This window comes from Argentina anserina, chromosome 3 (genome assembly GCF_933775445.1).
Source record: "Argentina anserina chromosome 3, drPotAnse1.1, whole genome shotgun sequence".
In the NCBI taxonomy this organism is placed as follows: Eukaryota; Viridiplantae; Streptophyta; class Magnoliopsida; order Rosales; family Rosaceae; genus Argentina; species Argentina anserina.
This window is the reverse complement of record NC_065874.1, coordinates 30989124-31009541: the sequence shown is the minus strand read 5'-3', so window position 1 is coordinate 31009541 and position 20418 is coordinate 30989124. Positions and strand designations below refer to the sequence as shown.

Here is a 20418-nt window from a genome sequence, read left to right as displayed (position 1 = left end):
CAGTCAACACACCCCAGGCAAGACCCAAGTTGCACCTCCGCACCAAAACGCTGCCCTTGCCTAGATCTGTACCAACAAGACCTCATAAAGACGGGCGACAAAAGAAATAGAGGACCACCGAATTTAAAGAGGAAACATAGGGACTCTAGGAGAGAGCGCTCGGCAAACCTTAGGATAGAGCGCCGCTACTCTCACGAAGGGGAACATTTCAAATATTTTTTTTGGATGATAACATATTAACATGTCCTTCTTGACGACATAATCTCTCTTTTGTTAAACTGAATTGCAATAGTGGTCCAAGTGGAGATACACACACATCACACTTGACAAGAAATGGGAAATCACAGGTATGCAATAGCTACAATGTCATCACTCCACTCAACTTTCAAGCTCTGAAACCCAGGTGAACTATATAAAGATTTATTAGGTGCATCTAGCTAGTATGCTTCATCACTCAGATACTAATGACGTGATGCTCAAATGGAGGTTAGCGCCACATGGAATAGATGATTGCACATGAAAAAATCTCAGAACCTCCGTGTATGTTTACCATGCATTGTGGACATTTTGCAAAGGATAAGGTGGACTTGTATAAACTATTTATTACATTATTTTCTGGTATATGTATGATTTGACTCATATTTATGATCGACCGGATATGTAACGGCATCCGAATGATGTAATGCCGGAAGAGAGTTGGCCAGATTGCCAATTAAACCAAGGACCCTTAAACCAATTTTGTTTTAATTTCACATATCTTTTTAACTAAATTTTCGTCGACCCAAATAGCCTACTACACTATTTGGCTATCTGCCCCTGTAAGGTGATGTAACTCATGTACAATCTCTCAACCACTATTAGATGTAAATCTAAGGGTTGAAAACAAAATAACTCAATTTTAAAAAAGATTCTCCTCACCCTTGGATTTACATCCAATAGTGGTTGAGCATTGATTCCATAGTCAACTACTGACCGTGTGAACGGGACTGAACTCATGTAATGTATAAATTCGGAGATTATTCATCTCGGAAATAAATAACTTACCTTTTAATAAATGAAAATTTTAACGACATTTTTTTTTGGTTACATAAATGTAAAGACATTGAATCAGAATGATGTATTAATTCCGGAGATCGTAACAAAACCTAATATCTGGCCCACGCTATTAACCGGGGAAGACTCTTCTCCGGTGTAATCCGCACCACTCAATCCTCCTCCTCTCTCTCTCTCTCTCTCTCTCTCTCTCTCTCTCTCTCTCTCTCTCTCTCAACTTCTTCCTCTCTCAGAACACAACAAGTCCACGAAACCAAGCCAAACCCAACACACACACACACTCTCTCTCTCTCTCTCTGTCTCTCTCTCTCTCTCTCTCTATCATCCCAAGTGTGTAACCTTCGACTCACACCCCCCCTCCCCCCACATGGCCGCGTGCGGTTCCGACACCGCCCGAACCCTCGCGTGCCGAGACGGCCACGCGGCGGCGCAGCTGAAGCTCATCTCCATTGCCGTCATCTTCATCACCAGCGTCGTCGGCATCACCTCCCCCGTCCTCCTCGCACGTCACTTCCAAGGCAAGCCCGCCTACGACCGCGCAACTCTCTTAATCAAGTGCTTCGCCGCCGGCGTCATCCTTTCCACTTCCCTCGTCCACGTCCTCCCCGACGCTTTCGCCGCCCTCTCCGACTGCCAAGTCGCCTCCCGCCACCCCTGGAAGGACTACCCCTTCTCCGGCCTCGTTACCATGATCGGCGCCATCGCTGCACTCCTCGTCGACCTCACTGCCAGTGCCCACATGGAGAGCCACACTGCTCACTCCCACGGCCAGTACGAGGTCCTCCCGGTGGCCACCACGGAGGAGCTGCAGACCAAGAAGGCGTCGGCGATCGAGTTGAAAGTTGAAGGTGCAGTTAGTAGTGGCCATAACCATAGCCAGGAGGAGATGATGATCCGAATGAAGCAGAGATTGGTGTCACAGGTTTTGGAGATAGGGATAATATTTCACTCTGTGATTATAGGAGTGACGATGGGGATGTCTCAGAATCAATGCACCATACGACCATTGGTGGCTGCGCTTGCGTTTCATCAGATTTTCGAGGGCATGGGCCTCGGTGGCTGCATTGCTCAGGTAAATTTATTTCTTACTTAGATTTTTATTTATATTTTAGTTACATTTACTAAGTTGATTCCTGAATTTCCTTCATCAAGTTGTTTATATTGCTTGATTAGATAGATTAAAGTCTGGTATTCCATTACTACAGGCATATATATTAGACTCGTACACGAAATTGTTTACTGACTATATCACGGGTTTAGCTTCGTACCACAAATTAAGGTAGAGAATAAGATTCGATTAACAAGCTTAATAAGTGCAAGATTGCGAGTTTGATCAATGGGAGTTTTTCAATTAATTTTGTTCATAGGTTTTGAAATTGGCAATATTGAGTATAATGGTTGCAACTTTTGTTTACTCTTAATTACTAAAATCAGGATTTAGTTTCCATTTCGTTTAGTTTTGGCATTGGTTCTGTTTTCAGAAGAACAAGATTGGCTTATCGATCGTGTGAATATATGTGTTTAATCGTAAATAGTTCTACATATTTGTTCAATGGTGCTGCTTTTAACTGATCCTGTTCACTTGAGGAGGGTTTGTATCTGATTCGGGCTGTTTTACCTTGGAGAAGAGAATGATTTGTTGCTTGAGTAGTTGTTTAGGGAGAATCCTGTTCTCTATGAACAATGAAATCTTTATAGAAGAGATTAATTTATATTTTGTTTGCCACAATGCTAAAAAAGACGAGCAATTGTATGACGCACTCGAAAGGTGCATAAAGTAGAAGTACGAAGCCTGAAAGTAGAGAAGGATTAATGAAAGAACAATGTTTTTTCTTGTATGTATTGCAGGCAGGGTTCACCTTTGGAACAACGGCCTACATGTGCTTCATGTTTGCAGTGACTACTCCAATGGGGATTGTTCTGGGGATGATCTTATTCTCGTTGACAGGTTACGACGACAGTAGCCCTAACGCCTTGATCATGGAGGGATTGTTGGGGTCTTTCTCCTCGGGTATTCTCATTTACATGGCTCTTGTCGATCTTATATCTCTTGATTTCTTCCACAACAAGATGATGACCTCTAATTCATGGTTGAGGAAAACTTCATTCATCGCCCTTGTTCTTGGCTCTATCTCCATGTCCATCCTTGCCCTTTGGGCCTAGAACATGATTTCATTGTTTTTCTAATAAACTTCAGTGGAGCATTGTTGCCCGGCAATGTAGTGAAATGTGCAAATGTGATGAAATGTATATTCCGAAATAGTAAATAGGTACTAGCGAGCACATTGTTGACATTGCAGACTCTGTTGGATCCTTCTGTGACCAAAATTGTGCTGATCGATAGCATCTCAAAAATTCGTGTTTAGGATCAGAGCTGTGATTAATTCGCACACATTAGAACCATGATTCCTAGACATGTGATAAATGGCGAGTAAATATAGTTCAAAGAGCATCATTGTAAACTTTGCTTTCCTATCTAATGAATCTTTCTTGCTGATTCTGGGGGAATATAGGAGCTGACTATATGTGTTCATTGGAACCAAATGACCAGAATTTTGTGATCACCGGGTAACAGACAGGGTGAATGGGACATTGGATAAGCCAGTAATGGTTTACTGAAAGTAATTGATCAAAAGTGCAGAGCAGAGTTGCACTAAGATACAAGGTAGTATTCTAGACAACACTAATATAATTGCTTCACGCACTATAACACTATCTCTCAAGCAACAACAAAAAAAAAGGTCCTTGAGCTCTTAGCTGTAGGACTTTAACCATGCACCATTGATCGCTCGCTATTATAGTTTCTGCAATTCCTTGTCATCTCCAATTAACGAAAGCACGTACTACTTTAATAAAAGACATGCAACGACATTGGCAGCCAAAATATAGATATTGGATATATGGTTTCTACTTTTCTTAGTGGAGATTGAATCAGTTTCGTGTTTGTTCATCTCTTTTGGCTAAGCAACTAGATGGTCGTGTCACTTGGAAACTCTTGCTAAGCATTATCATGTTTTAAATTTCAGTTCTACTACTATAAGAATTATAGAGTCAGAGTGAACTGCAAAGTATGCCATCGGCTTGTATTTAATTAATAGAAAGAATATGGAATTAGTATCAAAGAGGTCCCGTAGCTCAGTTGGTTAGAGCGTTGGTCTTATGAGCCGAAGGTCGCGGGTTCGAGCCCCGCCGGGACCAGTTTTATAAATAATTTTCTCTTTTTTCATGTTCAATCATTATGTATTGGGCCAGCTGAAACGTAAACGGCCCAATATAAATGAACAGTGTAAACTCAATCTAATACCCAAGTAACAAACAAAAAGAACACTGGCTTATGAATGAAATTTTTGGTATCAGACGATGGTTGATCGAGAGAAAACAACATTGCAGTGATGAAGAAAAGAACAATGATGGAGAGGGCAACAAGACCGGGATCAGACAAGTTTATTAATTAGGAACTCATAGGTAGACGAAGGTCAGAAATATCGAATTTGTTTGCTCCATTATTTTGTCTTTTTTTTTATACGTCCATTATTTTGTCATTGCATGTGAAAATTATCCACCAAAGCTTGTAAGGACAACGAAATTGCGTCTACAAAGTTACCCCATTAATTTCTGCGTGTCTACTGTTGGAAGCATCCACACTAGGAATTGATATAATGTATGGCAGAAGAAGAGTTTTCTCACTTAAATTTGTTCCCTTACAGTTCATTCATTTCTCTTATCTTCAATATAGGTCGACTATGGGCACGACATTCATCTTAATTTGTACACTTTTGTGCAGACAAACACAAGTAAAGCTTTTTTATGTTGCAGTTGCATAGAGTGAGCAGGGAAGAATGAAAGCGAATGAGTAGGTTTAGTAACATTTTCAAATTTAACGATCTAGCTAGGGTTGCTAATGGATGGTTTGGTTAATTTATCTCAACAATAAAATTTCACTCAACATGGCCAAAATTGCTTTATACGAATATACACAGATGAGCAAAATAGTAGATGGAGGTAAAACTTCAGCATAAAACATGTGCCGATGAGCGTGGAAATGAAATTGCACTATGAAGCTCTCTTGTGCGTGCATGTATAGTTAGGTATAATTTTTTTTCCTTTTTGATATGATCGTATCCTCAAAGGTTTACTAGGTCTAAAGTGTTAGCGTGAATCAGATACGTGATGTATGGTCTTTAGATTATATATAGGGTCAATCCGTGTATGAAAATAGATATCAGTTTAATTCAACTTGGTATAAGAGCCATTTTTTCTTTTCTCTTTATATTGCTCCATTTTTTTCCTGGTTTTTTTTCTTTTTTTTTCCAGCCGCTGCCCTCCGTCTCCTCCCGTCTGGCTCCGGTCTGTGCCTCTAAGTCACCGCTGTCCTCCGACGGTCCCCGACGTCGCCGTCACTCCTCTGTACTGCCACTACCCTCCGATGTTGCCGTAGCACTCCTACGGCCTTGTTGCTACTGCCCTCCGCCTCTAAACCCGGCGTTGCTGCCCTCCGATGTCGCTCCTCCGGCGCTGCTTCTGCCATCCTCTCGGCGTTGTTTCTGCTGCCCTTCCACGTTGCTCCTCCGCCCGTTTTTTCGGCTCTTTCGGCTACTCTCCGCACCACCCGACCTGGTTTCAATCGATCCGGCCCGGCCCAGATTTGACCTGATCCGACCCGGCCATATTCGACCCGACCCGGCTCAGCCCAAATTCAAAAGCCTTGGCTGTCAGTGCAAGTCCACCGACAGTGCAGGTGCACCGAAGACAGATTTTTTATCAAATTTTTGTGATTTTGCTGCATAATTCCTGATTTTTAAATTATTTTTCAATGGGTTCTAGATACGAAGTAGAAATTTCTCAGATCCCTGATGTTTAGACATTTGAAGTATCTGTCAAGGGTTCTGACAGTGGTTCATTTGGGGACGCCAAACTCAATGGGACCAATTTCCGTAAATAAAAGTGACTTATGGCCGCTCATCTTGGAGGCATGCACAAGATAGGGCATGTCACCGGAGTCACTAAGGCTCCTAGTTATGATGATATTTTTGCCTACAATAAATGGGATGACGACGATGGTCTTGTCATGTCTGTCTTGTGGAAAGCTATGAATGACGACATAGTTGATCTGGTGGAAGCATGTGCCAATGCGCAGGTAATATGGGAGACACTGGAAGGCTTATATACTAATGACTCTGATTTCATACAGGTTCATGAGTTAATGTGCACCGCTTTGGCAATACAACATGATGGGCAACTGGTGGTGCACTATTTCACCAAACTGAAGAATATTTGGGCTGAGATTGATGCGAAACATTCTTGCCTGATCAAAAATCATGAGGATATTGTTTGGTACCAAAAAGAGAAGGAGCTTAAACGAGTTCACTATTTCCTGAAAAGTCTTGATGCAAAGCATAACAATGCGAAAGGCGAATTGCTCAGAAAGACCGAACCCCATAGCCTAATCACCGCTTTTACCTATATCCGTAAGGATAAGTCTCAGCATGAGAGTCTTCTTCAGGCACCGGCTGTCGTTTCCAGCCTTACTATTCATGTTAGATCTCCAGCACCACTCCTTCTGCAAGCAACTTCAGCTCCACTTCATCAACAAGGACCACCACAGGCTTTGGAATCAGCCCCGCCCTCCTTGCTCTTATTGTCATGATAATAACCATGCTCGTGCGACCTGTTAGAAGTTGTATCCACACCTTAGGCCTAAGCGGCCTAATTATTGTGCCAAGAAGAAAACAGCTATTCAATTAGTTCAGGAACCATATATCTATGGTGTGGTTGGACATGATCATCACACATCAGGAGGATCACCACCTACAGCCTCCATAGCTGGTCGTGGTCAAATTGGTATGGCTTTCAATATTTCTAACTTTGTTAGTTTTGATACATGGATTATTGATTCTGGTGCGTCTAATCATATGACTTATGACAAATCTTATTTTACCGTATTGTCCCCTCCACAAGTACCCTACAGTTACTAATGTTAATGGTGAAGCCTTCCTTGTGAGAGGGAAAGGGCATGTTCGTATTACTCCCATAATAGAGCTTCACAATGTGCTCTATGTACCTGCTTTATCTCATCATTTGATATTTTTCCCCAATTGAACACTGATGCTAAGTGTTATGTGACCTTTCTTCCTATGTATGTGATATTTCAGGATCTTCTCACCGGAGGGTTAATTGGTCGGGGGTATCTGAGGGATCGGTTATTTCATCTGGATCTGACATATGTGGGGGAAAAACCCGGGGGACAGTCTCGGACCGCTTTACTCTCCACTTCTGACAAGCTAAGTGAAGTTTAGTTATGGCATCGTCGCTTAGGGCATACATCTTTTAGTGTTATGAAAAAATTCATGCCAACTTTGCTTATTAGTGTGGATGAGTCTTTTTACGTTATGAGACATGTATTTTGGGCAAGTCATCAATATACTTATTCCCCTAGTACTTCTACTAAAAGTATTCTTCATTTTGAATTAATTCATTCTGATATTTGGGGGCACTCCTCCAAAGAGTCTATTGTATTAGAAATGCGGTATTATGTGTCATTTATCGATGATTGTTCTTCTTATGCGGTATTATGTGTCGGTATTATGTGTCATTTATCGATGAGGTTTTGTCATCCCTCACTTTGTGTGAGTTTAGGATGCTGGGGTTTGGTTATGTCGTTGAGTGAACATGTTTATGGTGTATGTCATTTTTAAAAATTATTTAAAAGTCGGTTCTTTATAGGTGTTACTGTAATGAGAAGGTTGTATCTACAAATATGTCAGAGGTTTTAGTATGTGATGTTATTGGAGCAGTTCTCTTCTTGAGATTAGCGGTGAGTAGGTTATCGACTACTTATAGAATCAGATTTGATTGGTTCAAGATTATGCATTATTGGCTTATGTCTATTGCTTTTGTGATAGTCATGTGACTAACAGTGTTGGTTGAACATAGTGTGAGAAATTTTATTCCACCACCGAGTGTTCATTTGTTGTAATTTTTTTTGGTATAATATATATTTCCGTTTCATAAAAAAAAACTTAGAATGGGAGATGTGCTGCAGCAGTTTAGCATGTGCGACTATAGTTACATTATTACATAGCACGATTGAATGCATATATAACAGGACCATATAACAAAGGACATCGATCAAGATGCATATATAATAGGCCGGAAATGAATGAAGAAGGACCAGCAAGTCCAGGCACACTGAGTATAGGCAGCGAGATGTGTATATAGAGACTTAGAGAGAGAGGCAGCACGACCATTCTGCTTCACATATATGCAGAAAGCAATGGTCCAAAACATTGACCAGAAAACATGGGGACGACTAGCTAGTGAGGAAATAGCACTTGTCCTTATTTCTTCATTAACGTCACAATAGGGCTAGAAGCTAAGCTGATCTCTTCCCAGTCAAAAGACAAGAGTCTCTACATTGTCTATTATTGTCACTGTCCCACAGATCAAAGCTCTCATATGGGTACAATTTGTCCTCAGCCAGAATTCAAGGATGCATAGTGAGGTAAAGAAGATTCAAGCATGGAGACAGAAAATATAAGCTTATCGGAATCGACAGTGTTCATTTGTTAAACAAGGGAATTGGAAATGATATCAGGTATATGACTAATATGAGTCTAAAGTTTCAATTTTGAGTAGCTTTAATGTCATGTTGGACAATCATTCAATTCGAGAGTAAGTAATGAACAGAGCTCAATTCGGGATTAGATTTAGAAGTTTCAAACTGGACCGCCACACTAAAAAATTGTAGTAAGCGAATGAAACTCGTGACATATTTTTTTCAACAAAAATTTAAGATACATACGTTAGGCAATGAGTGAACGATAAAACTGTAATGAACCGAAGAGGCGAAGACTAGTGTTGGAATTGGAAATGAAAACCAAGACGTTTTCGTTAAAAAAACATTATGACAAGCAAAATCATAATGAACATGAGTTAGAAATTCAACTCGAGATTCTTTTCAACCAGAAACTAATGACTCGTACGTTAAGCAATGCATTCTTTAAACCGCAAATGAAGTTGCAAATGAAAGTCAAGAGTATTTTCAAACAAAATTTATGACTAGTACGATAAGCATATAGTGAATTCCAATGAATGAGAGTAAGACATTAAACGTTGAGACTTTTTTCTAAATAAAGTTTATGACACGTAAGTGGCGTTAGACAATTATTGATGCACGTGTTGTTTATAAATCTTATCCATGCATCACATTAGTTATTTATTAATAGATTTGTAATATTTTTTTGTTAAACTATAATCTTTTTTTATAATTGTGTTTAATATAAATGGTATTTGTGGGGTACTAGTTTTATAAAAGATTTATCTTTTACAGTTTTAACCCTACTTAATATTTTTTATTTTTGGTAAATCACATTTTTACATGGACAATACAGAGAGTTTACTTTTTTTTATGAAAATGTTGACATTAAAATCAAGTTTTCAATTATAGTAATAGAGATGAAGATATAATAACGGTTATGAACTTGAGTTGGGGAAATTCCGGAATGCTCGACTTCTCTTGACTGCGTTTGGCGTTAGAGCCTCCGAAGCCATGATCCTTTTCAAACACAATCTCCGATATTGTGTCGGAGATTCATTGAATTATAAGAGCTTAAGTAAACAATTTGATATCCTTGTTCTACCATATGATCTACACCTATTCATAAAATGTCACGTCAAATGAGTTTTGATGTACCTACCAATTTGTAACTCAATAATTCCCACCAAGAAAAAGCATGCGACTCATTTTCTTCAAACACAAAGTTTCGATTGTATTGCTCATCGAAAAAAAAATAGATTCGATTGTATTTCTCGCAAGATATATCTATACAAAATGGTTTACAGATTCAAACACTCGCATCATTCCCATTTGTAGATGGGAACACCTTGATTTCTTGTCTATTTCTGCTAAGCATCCTCTTCAACGAACAACCCACCATCAATGGTGAAGATGAAGATTCATCTGCTACAGAATTAGTACTAGTTTCTTCAACAACGTCGTGATGATGATGATGATGATTCTCAACATACCCAGAATCGGAAACTTCAATAACTACTGCTTCCGGTGAAGACTCCTGACCCGACCACTCGGGTTTGGGCTGATCAGACTGTGACAGTGAGACTACCGGAGCCCGGCAAATCGGACAGCTGGTGTGCGAGTGCAGCCACATGTCGATGCACTCGACGTGAAAGCAGTGGCCGCATTTGGGCAAGCTCCGGCCAACTTCGTCGTCCTCAAATGGGGCAAGGCAAATGACACACTCGATTTGCTGGTGGAAATGCTCCTCTTGAGAATTGTACACAAACAGAGGAATGGTGGCGATCGTGGAGGTGTCAAGACCCTTGGGAGTATTGGTGGTGAGGTCGTTGGTGATGGGGTCGAAGGTGAAGGTGTGGAAATGCTGGAAGCGGTTGGGGCCGAGGACGCGGCGGGAGACGGCCATGGAGCCGCGGCGGCGGTTGTTGGCTTGAGCTAAGAACCATTTGGCGTAGACGTGGAGGAGGAGGACGAAGAGAATGACGAGGAGGAGGGAGACCAAGGCAGCGAGCATGACATTGCCGTTGTAGGAGAAGATGGTGTCGAAGAGGTGCTTAAGGGGGTTGGTGGCGGCGGTAGTGGTGGTGTTCTGGTTTGGGGTGTCTGTGGGGTTGAAGCTGAACATCATGGAGTCTCAGTCAGTTTTGAGAAGTGAGTGAAGAGGTAGGGAGTGATGGGAGATGAGATTTTGAAGAGTGTAGATTTTGTGTGAAAGAGAGGTGGAAGGAGAGAGTCTTGTGTGTAATGTGTGTCAATCACTCAATCATATGAATAAGTACTGACACTACTTTGATCGGTCTTGAATGAAAGATGACTGACGTAGGAAATTGTAGAGCTACCCAAATTTTTGAATATAATTAACTAGTGTTGTGTATTTTTCAGTAAATTAATCAGTGGAGTTATTTCCAACAATTAGACCCGTAAATTTTAAGTTGTTACAACGTATGAGGTGATCACATATTTCGAATGTTGAAGCTGTTCATATAACTATGAAAATTTTAAAAAAAAATTAATCATTAGCATATAAAATAAATCGTAGAAAAAAAAACCGTTTTTCCCGTCCAAAAAATCACCTAAATCTTAATTTTAATCTTTAGAGAAACTAGTACAATGCATTGCTCATCAAAGAATAATTGAACTTAACTCATTCTAATTCTTCAAACAATGTATAAATTCTTATATTAATATAAAACTAAAGATAAATCTAGCATTGGATTTGGCAATGTTTAATATAAGTTGACGTGAAAATGAAGATAAAGTCGTTGGTAATGGGATAGAAAATGGTAGATTTCGTACATTGTTGCTTAATTTCGTCCCACAATTGCGTGTAATGGTGACTAACAGGTCTCTGTGTTTCAGCAAAAACAAGAATAAAGAAATGGGTATGGTTGAAGTCAATAGGAAGATCCCTATATCCGAGGGGAGGAGGAGTGGGACTCATGCCGTCCCTGGTAGACTCGTGCAGGCGACGGCAAAGAAGAAGAAGAAGAAAGAAAGAAAGGAGGTGGATGGGTGGGGTTTTATTGGATTCATGTGCTAATTGTTTAATGGAGAGGGAGCTTCTTGTTGGCACTACAATCCCGAGAACCTTGACAAATCTTCACTCCAATCTAACCCCATTTCTCTCTTTCACGGTTTGATTCTCACTTCTTAGGGGTGGCTCCTCTAGCATTGAAAATCAAGGGCGTGCTTAATGTGATTCCACCGAAGTGAACAAATAAGATCACGGCCGGAGAAAAGAAATCGATACCGGTCACAACGGGCAAAGTATTGATGCCAATGACACAGTTCACCGGAGGGATCAAGTTTACGCCTTTACGGTAAACAACCTGAAATTAATCTTCATCTTGAAAATCTAGGGGAGGTGTTTTTGTTCTTTCTTCATGGCAGTAGGGACCCAAATGCCGTAAGAGTCATGAAGGGTCAATTCTAAGCTCAGGGTTCCCATGTGAAGCTAACCAGGCCTTTTCCAGAGGTACTGGTGCTTGTTTATTAATGGCTTTCTACTCATTTTCTTGGCATGTAATTTAGGCTAAATGGTTCGTTTACCTTTTATTATTACTAGGCTTAATATAGGCTGTGTGGCTCGTGACCTCTCTCAGCGGCAGTGAGACTCTGATGCACTTGACCATCACCTATCATCAAGATTCTTCACCTTCCATAGCTAGGGCAGGAACCCCACCCACACAAGGGTTACCCAGTCAAATAAGGTGAAAGGTCGCATTCTAGTCGAAAATCAAGGCAAAATGTTAAATCAAAACCAGAATCATGACAAATAAGGACTGCAGGGCACAGAAAACTGAGGAACTTTTTCTTTTGCTGCAGAAGGTTGTAATCAATATGAAATTGAGTGAGTCACATTTTCTGTGCTATAAGACAGTATAAATTACAATGAAGGGAATCAGTATGTATATTGGATTGCTGAATCCTTATTATAGATACAGTTGAGGCATTTAAACTAATGCTACTTCGGTTAACCAACGGTAACTATGACGTAAAAGAATATATAGCAATTTACCAGTACTTTCAAGTTACATTCACTGTAACAACGTTCAATCCATGAGCTTGTATCTTTTCTCTTGGACTCCTGTAACTCCCATTTGAATCTCTATAATAGTATGAAGCGGCATCTGAAATTGAGCAGAAACTAGCTGTCAGGACTCAGGAACTCAATAAGTAGCTTCAAAGTTAAAAACTCAGAATTATTTCTCATGGAATTAGTGCATTTTCTTTTAAAGCAAACAAAAATATGGATAACAAGGCTGTAGGACTTCTACCATTCCATGATAAACACTTCTTACGAATATGCCGGATGCAAGGAAGATGCAATACAAGAAAGACTTTTCAGGAGCGATAGCAAGTTGTTTCAATCAAATACCTCAATATGTGGAATTTCTTTCAGTGGCCTATCAGCAAAGTAAGCATATAATGCTCTCAAGACAGCCTGCAAGGATTAGAGGAATAAGTGAGCTTATAACTTTTACAACCACAACGGCACCCAAAACTAGTTAGAAACAATATAAGCAACTGAGGATATGTGTATTACTTGGTGAGATATCACCACAACAGGTGCACGTTGTCGTTCAAGTTCAATAATTACAGGCTCCAGCCTGCGTTGGTGGTGAAAGTTAGATTCTGGTGGACAATATGATAATGAAATTGTTAACACATCTCATTGGAAATGTAAACTACAAACCTTTGGATAACATCTAAATAAGATTCTCCACGAGGATAACGATACCTCAGCTTATCTTTTTCACGCGCCCTGGAGATAAGAACATTGATTAGAAATGCAAAAAAAATCTAGAAGTGAATAAGGCCGCCAGTCCGCCCGCCATTAACAGTCAGAATTTTACTGATTAATTCTTGTTTAGTGAACCTTCAAAAACAATGCAACTCTTTCCATCATCTATAAAGAAAGGAGAGATAGCATGCAACATACTCGTATTCCTCTGGCATGTTTTTCTTTATCTCATCATAAGTCATTCCATCACACACTCCAACATAAATCTCATCCAGTGCACGCCATTGTATCTAGCAAAATTGTAAGGAACTGTAAACTAACTATACTAGATCAACCTTGAATTTGTGGCTCCATCAGTTGCCTACAACATGTTACTTAAAGGCTGTACACTCACCTTGGGAAATCCCGAGATCGGACCTGCTGTTAGAATTGTTCGTTCCAGTGTGCTAGTCCAAATCTAAACACCACAAAGCAGATATATTAATGTTTACACCACGTAGGGAAAACAAATAGAAGTTCAAGAAAAGTATATAGATAAATCATAAATTAACTTAGCAAACTTATCAAAACCAAGAAATGATGTCTTGGGCATTAGTAGAAAATGAGCTTAGGAACAGAATTCTGTTTTCCTTTATGGTAAGACGTTATAACATGTTTAGTTGGACGACAAATAGTACACAGGTGTCGAGTGGAACTTGTAGTCCCAGATTTAGTCTGTTACTCATAGCATTAAATCAAATCCCTAAAGTATGCAACTCTCAATCATCAACATTTGGCTTTATTTTTGGCTACATCTGGAAAACTTTTAAAGCTAATAAAACAATTGTACATCCAGAATCAAGTTATACTTATTCAACATCATGTTTAGATTTTAGATTGGACAACTCCATGGTATGAAGTATATAATTGAGTGATAAATATTGTGGACAGAAGAAACATCGGTTGACAACGAGCATGCTAAACAAAAAAGAAGTTAAGAACTATAATTTCCAAACTTGAAACTGAACATTATGTATTGCTGAAGCTTACCGAAGCAGCTCGCTCTGATTTCAGTCGCTTCTCAACAAAGTTACCAAGTTTCTTGGCATAAAGTTCTCCAGCATCACTGTCAAAACAAGTAGGTTTGACTCTCAGTACGGGAACTAATTCTCATAAAGCAATAAAACTGACTAATCAAAACAAATTATAGAGAAAGCATACAAATCTTTAAATTGGAAAGAACTAAAATTGTGAGGTGAAATGTGACCAGATGACAGCAATACATTAGAACCACAAAACTGCATAGTTGAATTGACGAATGTATCACCATATTTCTAATCAGAGAAGTGTAACAATTAGAGTAGTATTTCTTTTTCTCATAACCGATTGGTTTAATTATAACATAGGGTTTGTATGTATATATATATATATATATATATATATAGATTTTCCCAGGTCCGGACCGTCCGGATTCAGTCATTCCGGCCACCGACGACGCAGATGATGCCAGCCAGGCTCCCCCCTCCCGGCGATCCCCTCTGTGCCGGCCGGAGCTCCATCGGCAACCACAATGGCCGGAATGGCGAAATTGCTGGAAGTTTCCCTAAAACTTGATTTTTGCAGATTCCGGCCACCGTAGGTTGCCGATGGAGCACTGGCCGGCTCAGACAAGAGGTGGGTAGTGTGACTGTCGTGGTCCGTCCCGCCGTTGCGGCCTGCCGTCGCCGGAAACGGCAAATCCGGACCTTCGTAGCCAAGAACGTATGTATGTATATATATATATATACAAGCGGATTTCCATTTTTGCACCACTTTTCGATCAAATTTCCTCATCTCCACCGTCTAGTATCTAGATAATATTGTGTCGATCATCTCTGCAAAATTTTAGCCAATTTGGTAATCGTTAAGACTCTCAAAATTGCGTTTTTCTGTTAAAAACGTGAACGATTCATGTTTGACAAAATTCAATCCATCCATTTTTTTTTTCGATTTTGAGGGCCTTAACGATCACCAAATTGGTTAAACTTTTGCAGAGATGATCTACACAATATTATCTACATACTAGACGGTAGAGATGAGGAATTCGATCGAAAAGTGGTGCAAAATGGATATCCGCACCAAAACCATTGGTGCGGACCTCCGCACCTCTGTGTGACCAATGGTTTTGGTGCGGACCTCCACACCAAAGAAAATCTGTATATATATACCACTGAAACAGGAATAAACCACTGAAATAAACCAACAGTGGACCAACCTCAAAGCATGGTCTCCACCTATTCTTCCTCTGAGATTATCCATGCTCTCACCGTGCCTTGTAAGTAAGATTGGCCGGGGTGTAAGATGTGTATTCACCTACAACAGAGAACAAGAAATGCATAAAACAACTAGGGGCCAAATAATACAGTGGGTGTACTGTAGTACTATGAAATGGTACGGCATTCACAGGTTCATATAATTATAACTAAACATAGTCTGGTTTTCTTATGATAACATTTTCTTTAGAAAAAAAGGCAATGTAAGCCAATAAAATGTTCAAGATTATACAACGTCATTTCATCAGTGCAGTTCATTTATAGATTCCAGATTGTTATATCTGATCTCAAATAACAGATGGTTCGTATCATATGAGACAAAGACATTTAAATCCAGTGTCTTAGAGCAGGCATTGTCTTTGACACCAACAGCAATACGATTATGTGATTACAGTAATAAAGACACAAATAACTCCCAGATTCATAAGAGTAATAGCTTTATACTTGCAACATACAGTATGAAGTTACCCACTGATAATCATGTCCTTACTCTGAAGCTCAACACTAATTTTTAAGAAAATAGTGTCAAATTGGCCATCTAATTTGGCTTCAAATCTTAGTAATCACCATTCCATTGGCAAAGATCCTCACAGACTTAGTAACTTAAGAAGACTAGATGTTTGCAGATTTATCCCAAAGAAATGAAGAGTAGAATTATTCTTTCACAAAACCTTAGAACAATAAAAGAAACTATTTGCATTTTCAAAGCCTTGAAACAACTGGAGGATACAAAGACTGATAGAACAACGTACCAGGAAAAAAACAATTCGTCCAGGAAGATACCCACTGATATTGTTCACCTGAACCAAAGTAGATTAGCTTTTGAATGAACAAAAATCTAAATGACACTATGACAGGTACCATACTCAAGGAGACACATAGAGGGATATTTAAGGAGATAACTTAAAATACTTAGCACTTCTGCAAACCCAGTCGACTTACAGAGGCTAACAATGAGTAACATACTAATTTCGTTAAATTAAAAACCCACAAACATACTTATAGAGGCTAAACCTATATGAGATACCATAGATAACTGTACTCATTTAAAGGCTCCCATAAAGAGAACAAGAAAAAAATGATTTGTACTCACTTGTATTTGACCCCCATGTCCACTGACCATGTCAATCATCTTGATATATGACCCTTCTTCCACTGGATCATAAACCTAGCAATGGCACCATAGAAGTATATATCAATACAATATTTAGAATCCTTAAAAACAAAATCATAACCATCCAAAAACATGAAGGGATGTTGCAGGGAAATACTTTTTCGTAATAAGAAAGTCGATCTTTGAAGTCCTTGCAGCCAGCCTCAAAGTCTGGCCTGCAGATGTAGATCAGTTAATGCACATAAAACCCATTGGCATAACTATCAAATGGTTCGGAGAAAGCCATACTCTTCTGCATAGTCAGGACTTTGTTGTATTTTAAGACGTATATTTCTTTCTATAATTCGTTCATCGTTGCATATTGTTTCCAGAAAGATAATCTGAAAAACCAAATGGTACTAACATAAATGTACAGAACATGTAGCAGATGGACCAAAGAGTAGCATACTATGTCAATTGAAACATCTCCCAAGCCATATCATGGTACCTTGCATTTTCCTTCAGCCAGTTTCATAAGCATATTCCTCCGTTTTTTAGTACTGTTTGTGGCATCAAATATTCCTACCTACAGTTAAATTGGATTCTTAGCGACGAATAATTGGACAGAAGCCAACAATGATCAAAATGACTAGGAATAGTACTTACCTGGCCACCTTCTTGCATCCAAGAAACCATGTCATCAAATGCCAAGGCTGCTACCTAGTAGCACGTGATATATTAAAACTATGTAGAAAGAAGAAGTTAACATTGTGTCAACATTACCGATCACCTCATTATAATTCCAAATTCACCATAAATAGGGTTTCAAATAGATACCTCATTATATATAAGGGACTTTACATTGGTTGAATTAATTCACATACCCAAAATAATTGATAATAATTTCTCATGATCTCCTAAAAGGAAATACCACAAGCAATTCAAGACTATCAAGGCATCATATTTTCAGTCAGACAACATATCTAATCACTAAAATACAGACAAGGCATCATATTTTATCTAATAGATTATAACCTTTAAAAGTGATGAAGAATGCCTGACAATTCATCAGCAGGATAAAATTATCAATTATCAATTCATGTTCTATTATAAAGAGAAGCAATCCATAGGCATTCACCTCGTTACGCGCTTCCATGCCTTCCGGGTTGTCAGCTCGGAAAAAGTCAGCTATCTGCACTGATAAAAGTCTTATAAGACGTTGTATGACACCCATTAACTAGGTGATTTTACAATCTAAATAGGAGTGCATCAATAGATATCTCTAACTAGCTTTACAAGGGTAAAACCAAAGTAATTATTCTTTCTGAGTGTCATGTGCTTTTAGTCTAAAACAGGATTATCACATAGCCTGTTTTGGAAACTTTCAAAACTAGTTCAGTGTCTGAATATAAGGTATGACAGACAAACTGGCTTGGTAGGATCACTCCTTAGTACCGGATATAATATTTGAAGAAAATCAAATGTTAACTTAATATTACCTGATTAGTCCCATGCTTAAGACGACGATACTGTAACAAAAGCGAAAAAAAAAGGTCATATTGAGTTCATAGCGACTAAAGGTATGAGTGGAATAAAAATTGTCAAAAGTAAGAACAGTAGTAACCTTTCCGACATTGAAGTGTTTGGTATCATGACCCAACCATCGAAGATACCTTGTAAGTTTAGCTGCCGTAAATGTTTTTCCACGAGCTGGCAAACCAACCTAGATTACAGGAAACATGTAAGAGAACTGTTTAGTTTCAGCTGTACTTATAAAAAATGTGAAGATGAGTATATACCAGGACAATTGCCAGATGCACATCTTCCTTTGGTCCAAGCATTTGATCAGCTACGGCTGCAGCTGCAACAGCTCCAGCAGCTTCTGGCATTGAGTTCTAACAATAAGCACAAAATGGCAAAGTTTCAGAACAACCACTGCAACTAGAAAATAATTAAATTTCTGATACTTCGCAGGAAAGATGCAGTCCATACAAACCTTTGCTTCTGGGCTCTCCTTCCTGACCTCAGTAGAGAAAGCATTGGAGCTGGATGATTTAACAAGCTTAGGAGACCCAACACCTCTATCCACAAAGAGACCCCTTTGACTGTCTTGCTTTTGAAAAGGTGAAAATGTTCCCACAGACTTTGAATCAATCATCCCAGAGGAAGAATACATCTTTGATGAATCTGGAATAACAACCTCCATCTCCTGTATAAAGGTTGTATTAGGTGGACTATAAATGCTATCATTGTAGCTATCCACATTCAAGTATTTCCTCTGATCAAATAGCCTAGCATTTATTACTGTAATAGTGAACTTATAGATTCAACAAAGTTGATCACACCAAATGGCAAGTAAGCAACGAGAAGCTTAGCAATAGACAGATAATGGTGCGGCTTAACACCCTCACAGTGCTAAAGCTTGCCAAAATAATCTCTACTCTACAGACATTGCAGACAATGTAATGAGATAAACCTTTTTGCTTGATCGATCGATTGGAATACCACTATCCTTGTAGGTATATGAGGCGTGGGTAGAGCCATCGGATTTAGTAAAAACCCCAGTAAGAGATAATGACCTTGGAGTCTCTGCATTATTAGCAGCATAAACCGGACCTGAAGACGGAGGAGCTGGAACAACATAATGTTCGAGATCAAGCTCCAAACTCACCGAAGAGCCATTCTGTATACAATACCACAAAATCACGGACCTCAAACTCGCACCAAACCACATTGAACCTCAAATGCAACAGCAGATAGATATTCCTGACAATGCATAGAGTTCAAAAACCTCACCTCATTACCAATCTCAGGCACTGAGCCTATACTGACATCAGGAATGCCCCGGACCGCAGAAGGCCGGAGATTCTCCTGATAAGCCCTCCAACTAGCAGCGAGATCAAAAGGCGACACTCTATCGGCCTTAATAAACACCTGATACTCAAGCACCTCATCACCACTGATTCTAAACACAGCCTGCCTAGCATCCCCTTGCAAGGCTCCACCTATGAGCTGGCGATTTGGACCCTCCTCGACCACACACAGCGCATTGCTGTTGTACTTGCACTTCAACAGGAACTTGAAATCCAGCGTCTCTAAAATCCCACACACATATGAACAATCGCACTCACTAACAGAATTGAGCTGTAAAGTCGAAGCAATACAACAATAAATTCTTAGTGTTTCTACCGTGATTGGGAGGAACGACGAAGCTGAGCTCCCACATTGAGGTGGATTCACGTTCCATAGAAAGCTATACCAAACCGAAATGAATAATCAAAATCAGAGAATGAAAATGACGAAGAAGAGTGAGAGTGAGAGTGAGAGGGGAGGTTACGGCTTTGGAGGAGTCCCAGGAGCCGACGAGGGGGACGGAGCCGAAGACGTGAGGAAGGAGCTCGCCTTTCTTGAGCTTGTAATTGTTCTCCATCTTCAACGAGACGTAGAGCTGGCCGCCGCCGCCTTGGTCGAGGTACTCTTCCTCCTCCTCGGGCTCTTCGCCTCCGTCGCCTTGGGAGGAAGCGCCGGTCCCCATGGTTGGTTGAGTGAAGGGAGGGTTTGTGGTGGTGGTGGTTTCGGGATTTGAGGATTTGAGGATAGAATGGGGGAGGAGGAGAATAAAGAGTTTAGAGGAAATCGAAAATTGAGGTTGCTACTGCTGCACGATCTTTTCAGTTATGGATTTTGGTGTGGTAGCCGTTTG

At 39.8% G+C, this 20418-nt stretch overlaps 3 protein-coding genes and 1 non-coding gene across 4 annotated transcripts; 2 read left to right on the top strand and 2 right to left on the bottom strand.

Moving 5' to 3' along the window:
• Window positions 1–1350: 1350 nt before the first annotated feature.
• Window positions 1351–3561, top strand: LOC126788071 (zinc transporter 6, chloroplastic). Its single transcript, XM_050514031.1, has 2 exons — window positions 1351–2125; window positions 2902–3561. Exons 1-2 carry the CDS (start codon window positions 1421–1423, stop codon window positions 3214–3216), a joined length of 1020 nt encoding a protein of 339 aa, XP_050369988.1. The 5' UTR covers window positions 1351–1420; the 3' UTR covers window positions 3217–3561.
• Window positions 3562–4177: 616 nt separating this feature from the next.
• On the top strand, window positions 4178–4251 carry TRNAI-UAU (transfer RNA isoleucine (anticodon UAU)). The gene has a single exon. It is a non-coding gene; the product is annotated as a tRNA-Ile (tRNA).
• A 5634-nt stretch (window positions 4252–9885) lies between these two features.
• On the bottom strand, window positions 9886–10759 carry LOC126788648 (RING-H2 finger protein ATL17). The gene has a single exon (XM_050514657.1). The coding sequence runs from the start codon at window positions 10713–10715 to the stop codon at window positions 9897–9899; it is 819 nt and encodes a 272-aa protein (XP_050370614.1). The 5' UTR covers window positions 10716–10759; the 3' UTR covers window positions 9886–9896.
• A 1739-nt stretch (window positions 10760–12498) lies between these two features.
• On the bottom strand, window positions 12499–20383 carry LOC126785933 (6-phosphofructo-2-kinase/fructose-2,6-bisphosphatase). The gene is made up of 23 exons (XM_050511614.1): window positions 20053–20383; window positions 19905–19968; window positions 19512–19810; window positions 19192–19398; window positions 18712–18924; window positions 18515–18610; window positions 18340–18438; window positions 18215–18244; window positions 17854–17907; window positions 17382–17435; window positions 17224–17301; window positions 17025–17116; window positions 16894–16951; window positions 16716–16790; window positions 16375–16422; window positions 15565–15662; window positions 14361–14436; window positions 13726–13788; window positions 13530–13621; window positions 13284–13352; window positions 13134–13197; window positions 12966–13031; window positions 12499–12717 (listed from the first exon to the last, which is right to left on the bottom strand). The coding sequence occupies exons 1-23, from the start codon at window positions 20248–20250 to the stop codon at window positions 12640–12642; spliced, it is 2271 nt and encodes a 756-aa protein (XP_050367571.1). The 5' UTR covers window positions 20251–20383; the 3' UTR covers window positions 12499–12639.
• Window positions 20384–20418: the final 35 nt, after the last annotated feature.

What these genes read in the sequence shown, in the direction of transcription:
- LOC126785933 (XM_050511614.1), bottom strand. Translation starts at nt 20,250, where the DNA reads ATGGGGACCGGCGCTTCCTCCCAAGGCGACGGAGGCGAAGAGCCCGAG. An exon ending in GACTTTCTTATTACGAAAAA is followed by an intron (nt 16,791 to 16,893) that starts GTATTTCCCTGC and finishes TGCCATTGCTAG; the next exon opens with GTTTATGATCCAGTGGAAGA. An exon ending in TTGTGGTGATATCTCACCAA is followed by an intron (nt 13,032 to 13,133) that starts GTAATACACATA and finishes TAATCCTTGCAG; the next exon opens with GCTGTCTTGAGAGCATTATA.
- LOC126788071 (XM_050514031.1), top strand. Translation starts at nt 1,421, where the DNA reads ATGGCCGCGTGCGGTTCCGACACCGCCCGAACCCTCGCGTGCCGAGAC. An exon ending in TCGGTGGCTGCATTGCTCAG is followed by an intron (nt 2,126 to 2,901) that starts GTAAATTTATTT and finishes TATGTATTGCAG; the next exon opens with GCAGGGTTCACCTTTGGAAC.
- LOC126788648 (XM_050514657.1), bottom strand. Translation starts at nt 10,715, where the DNA reads ATGATGTTCAGCTTCAACCCCACAGACACCCCAAACCAGAACACCACC.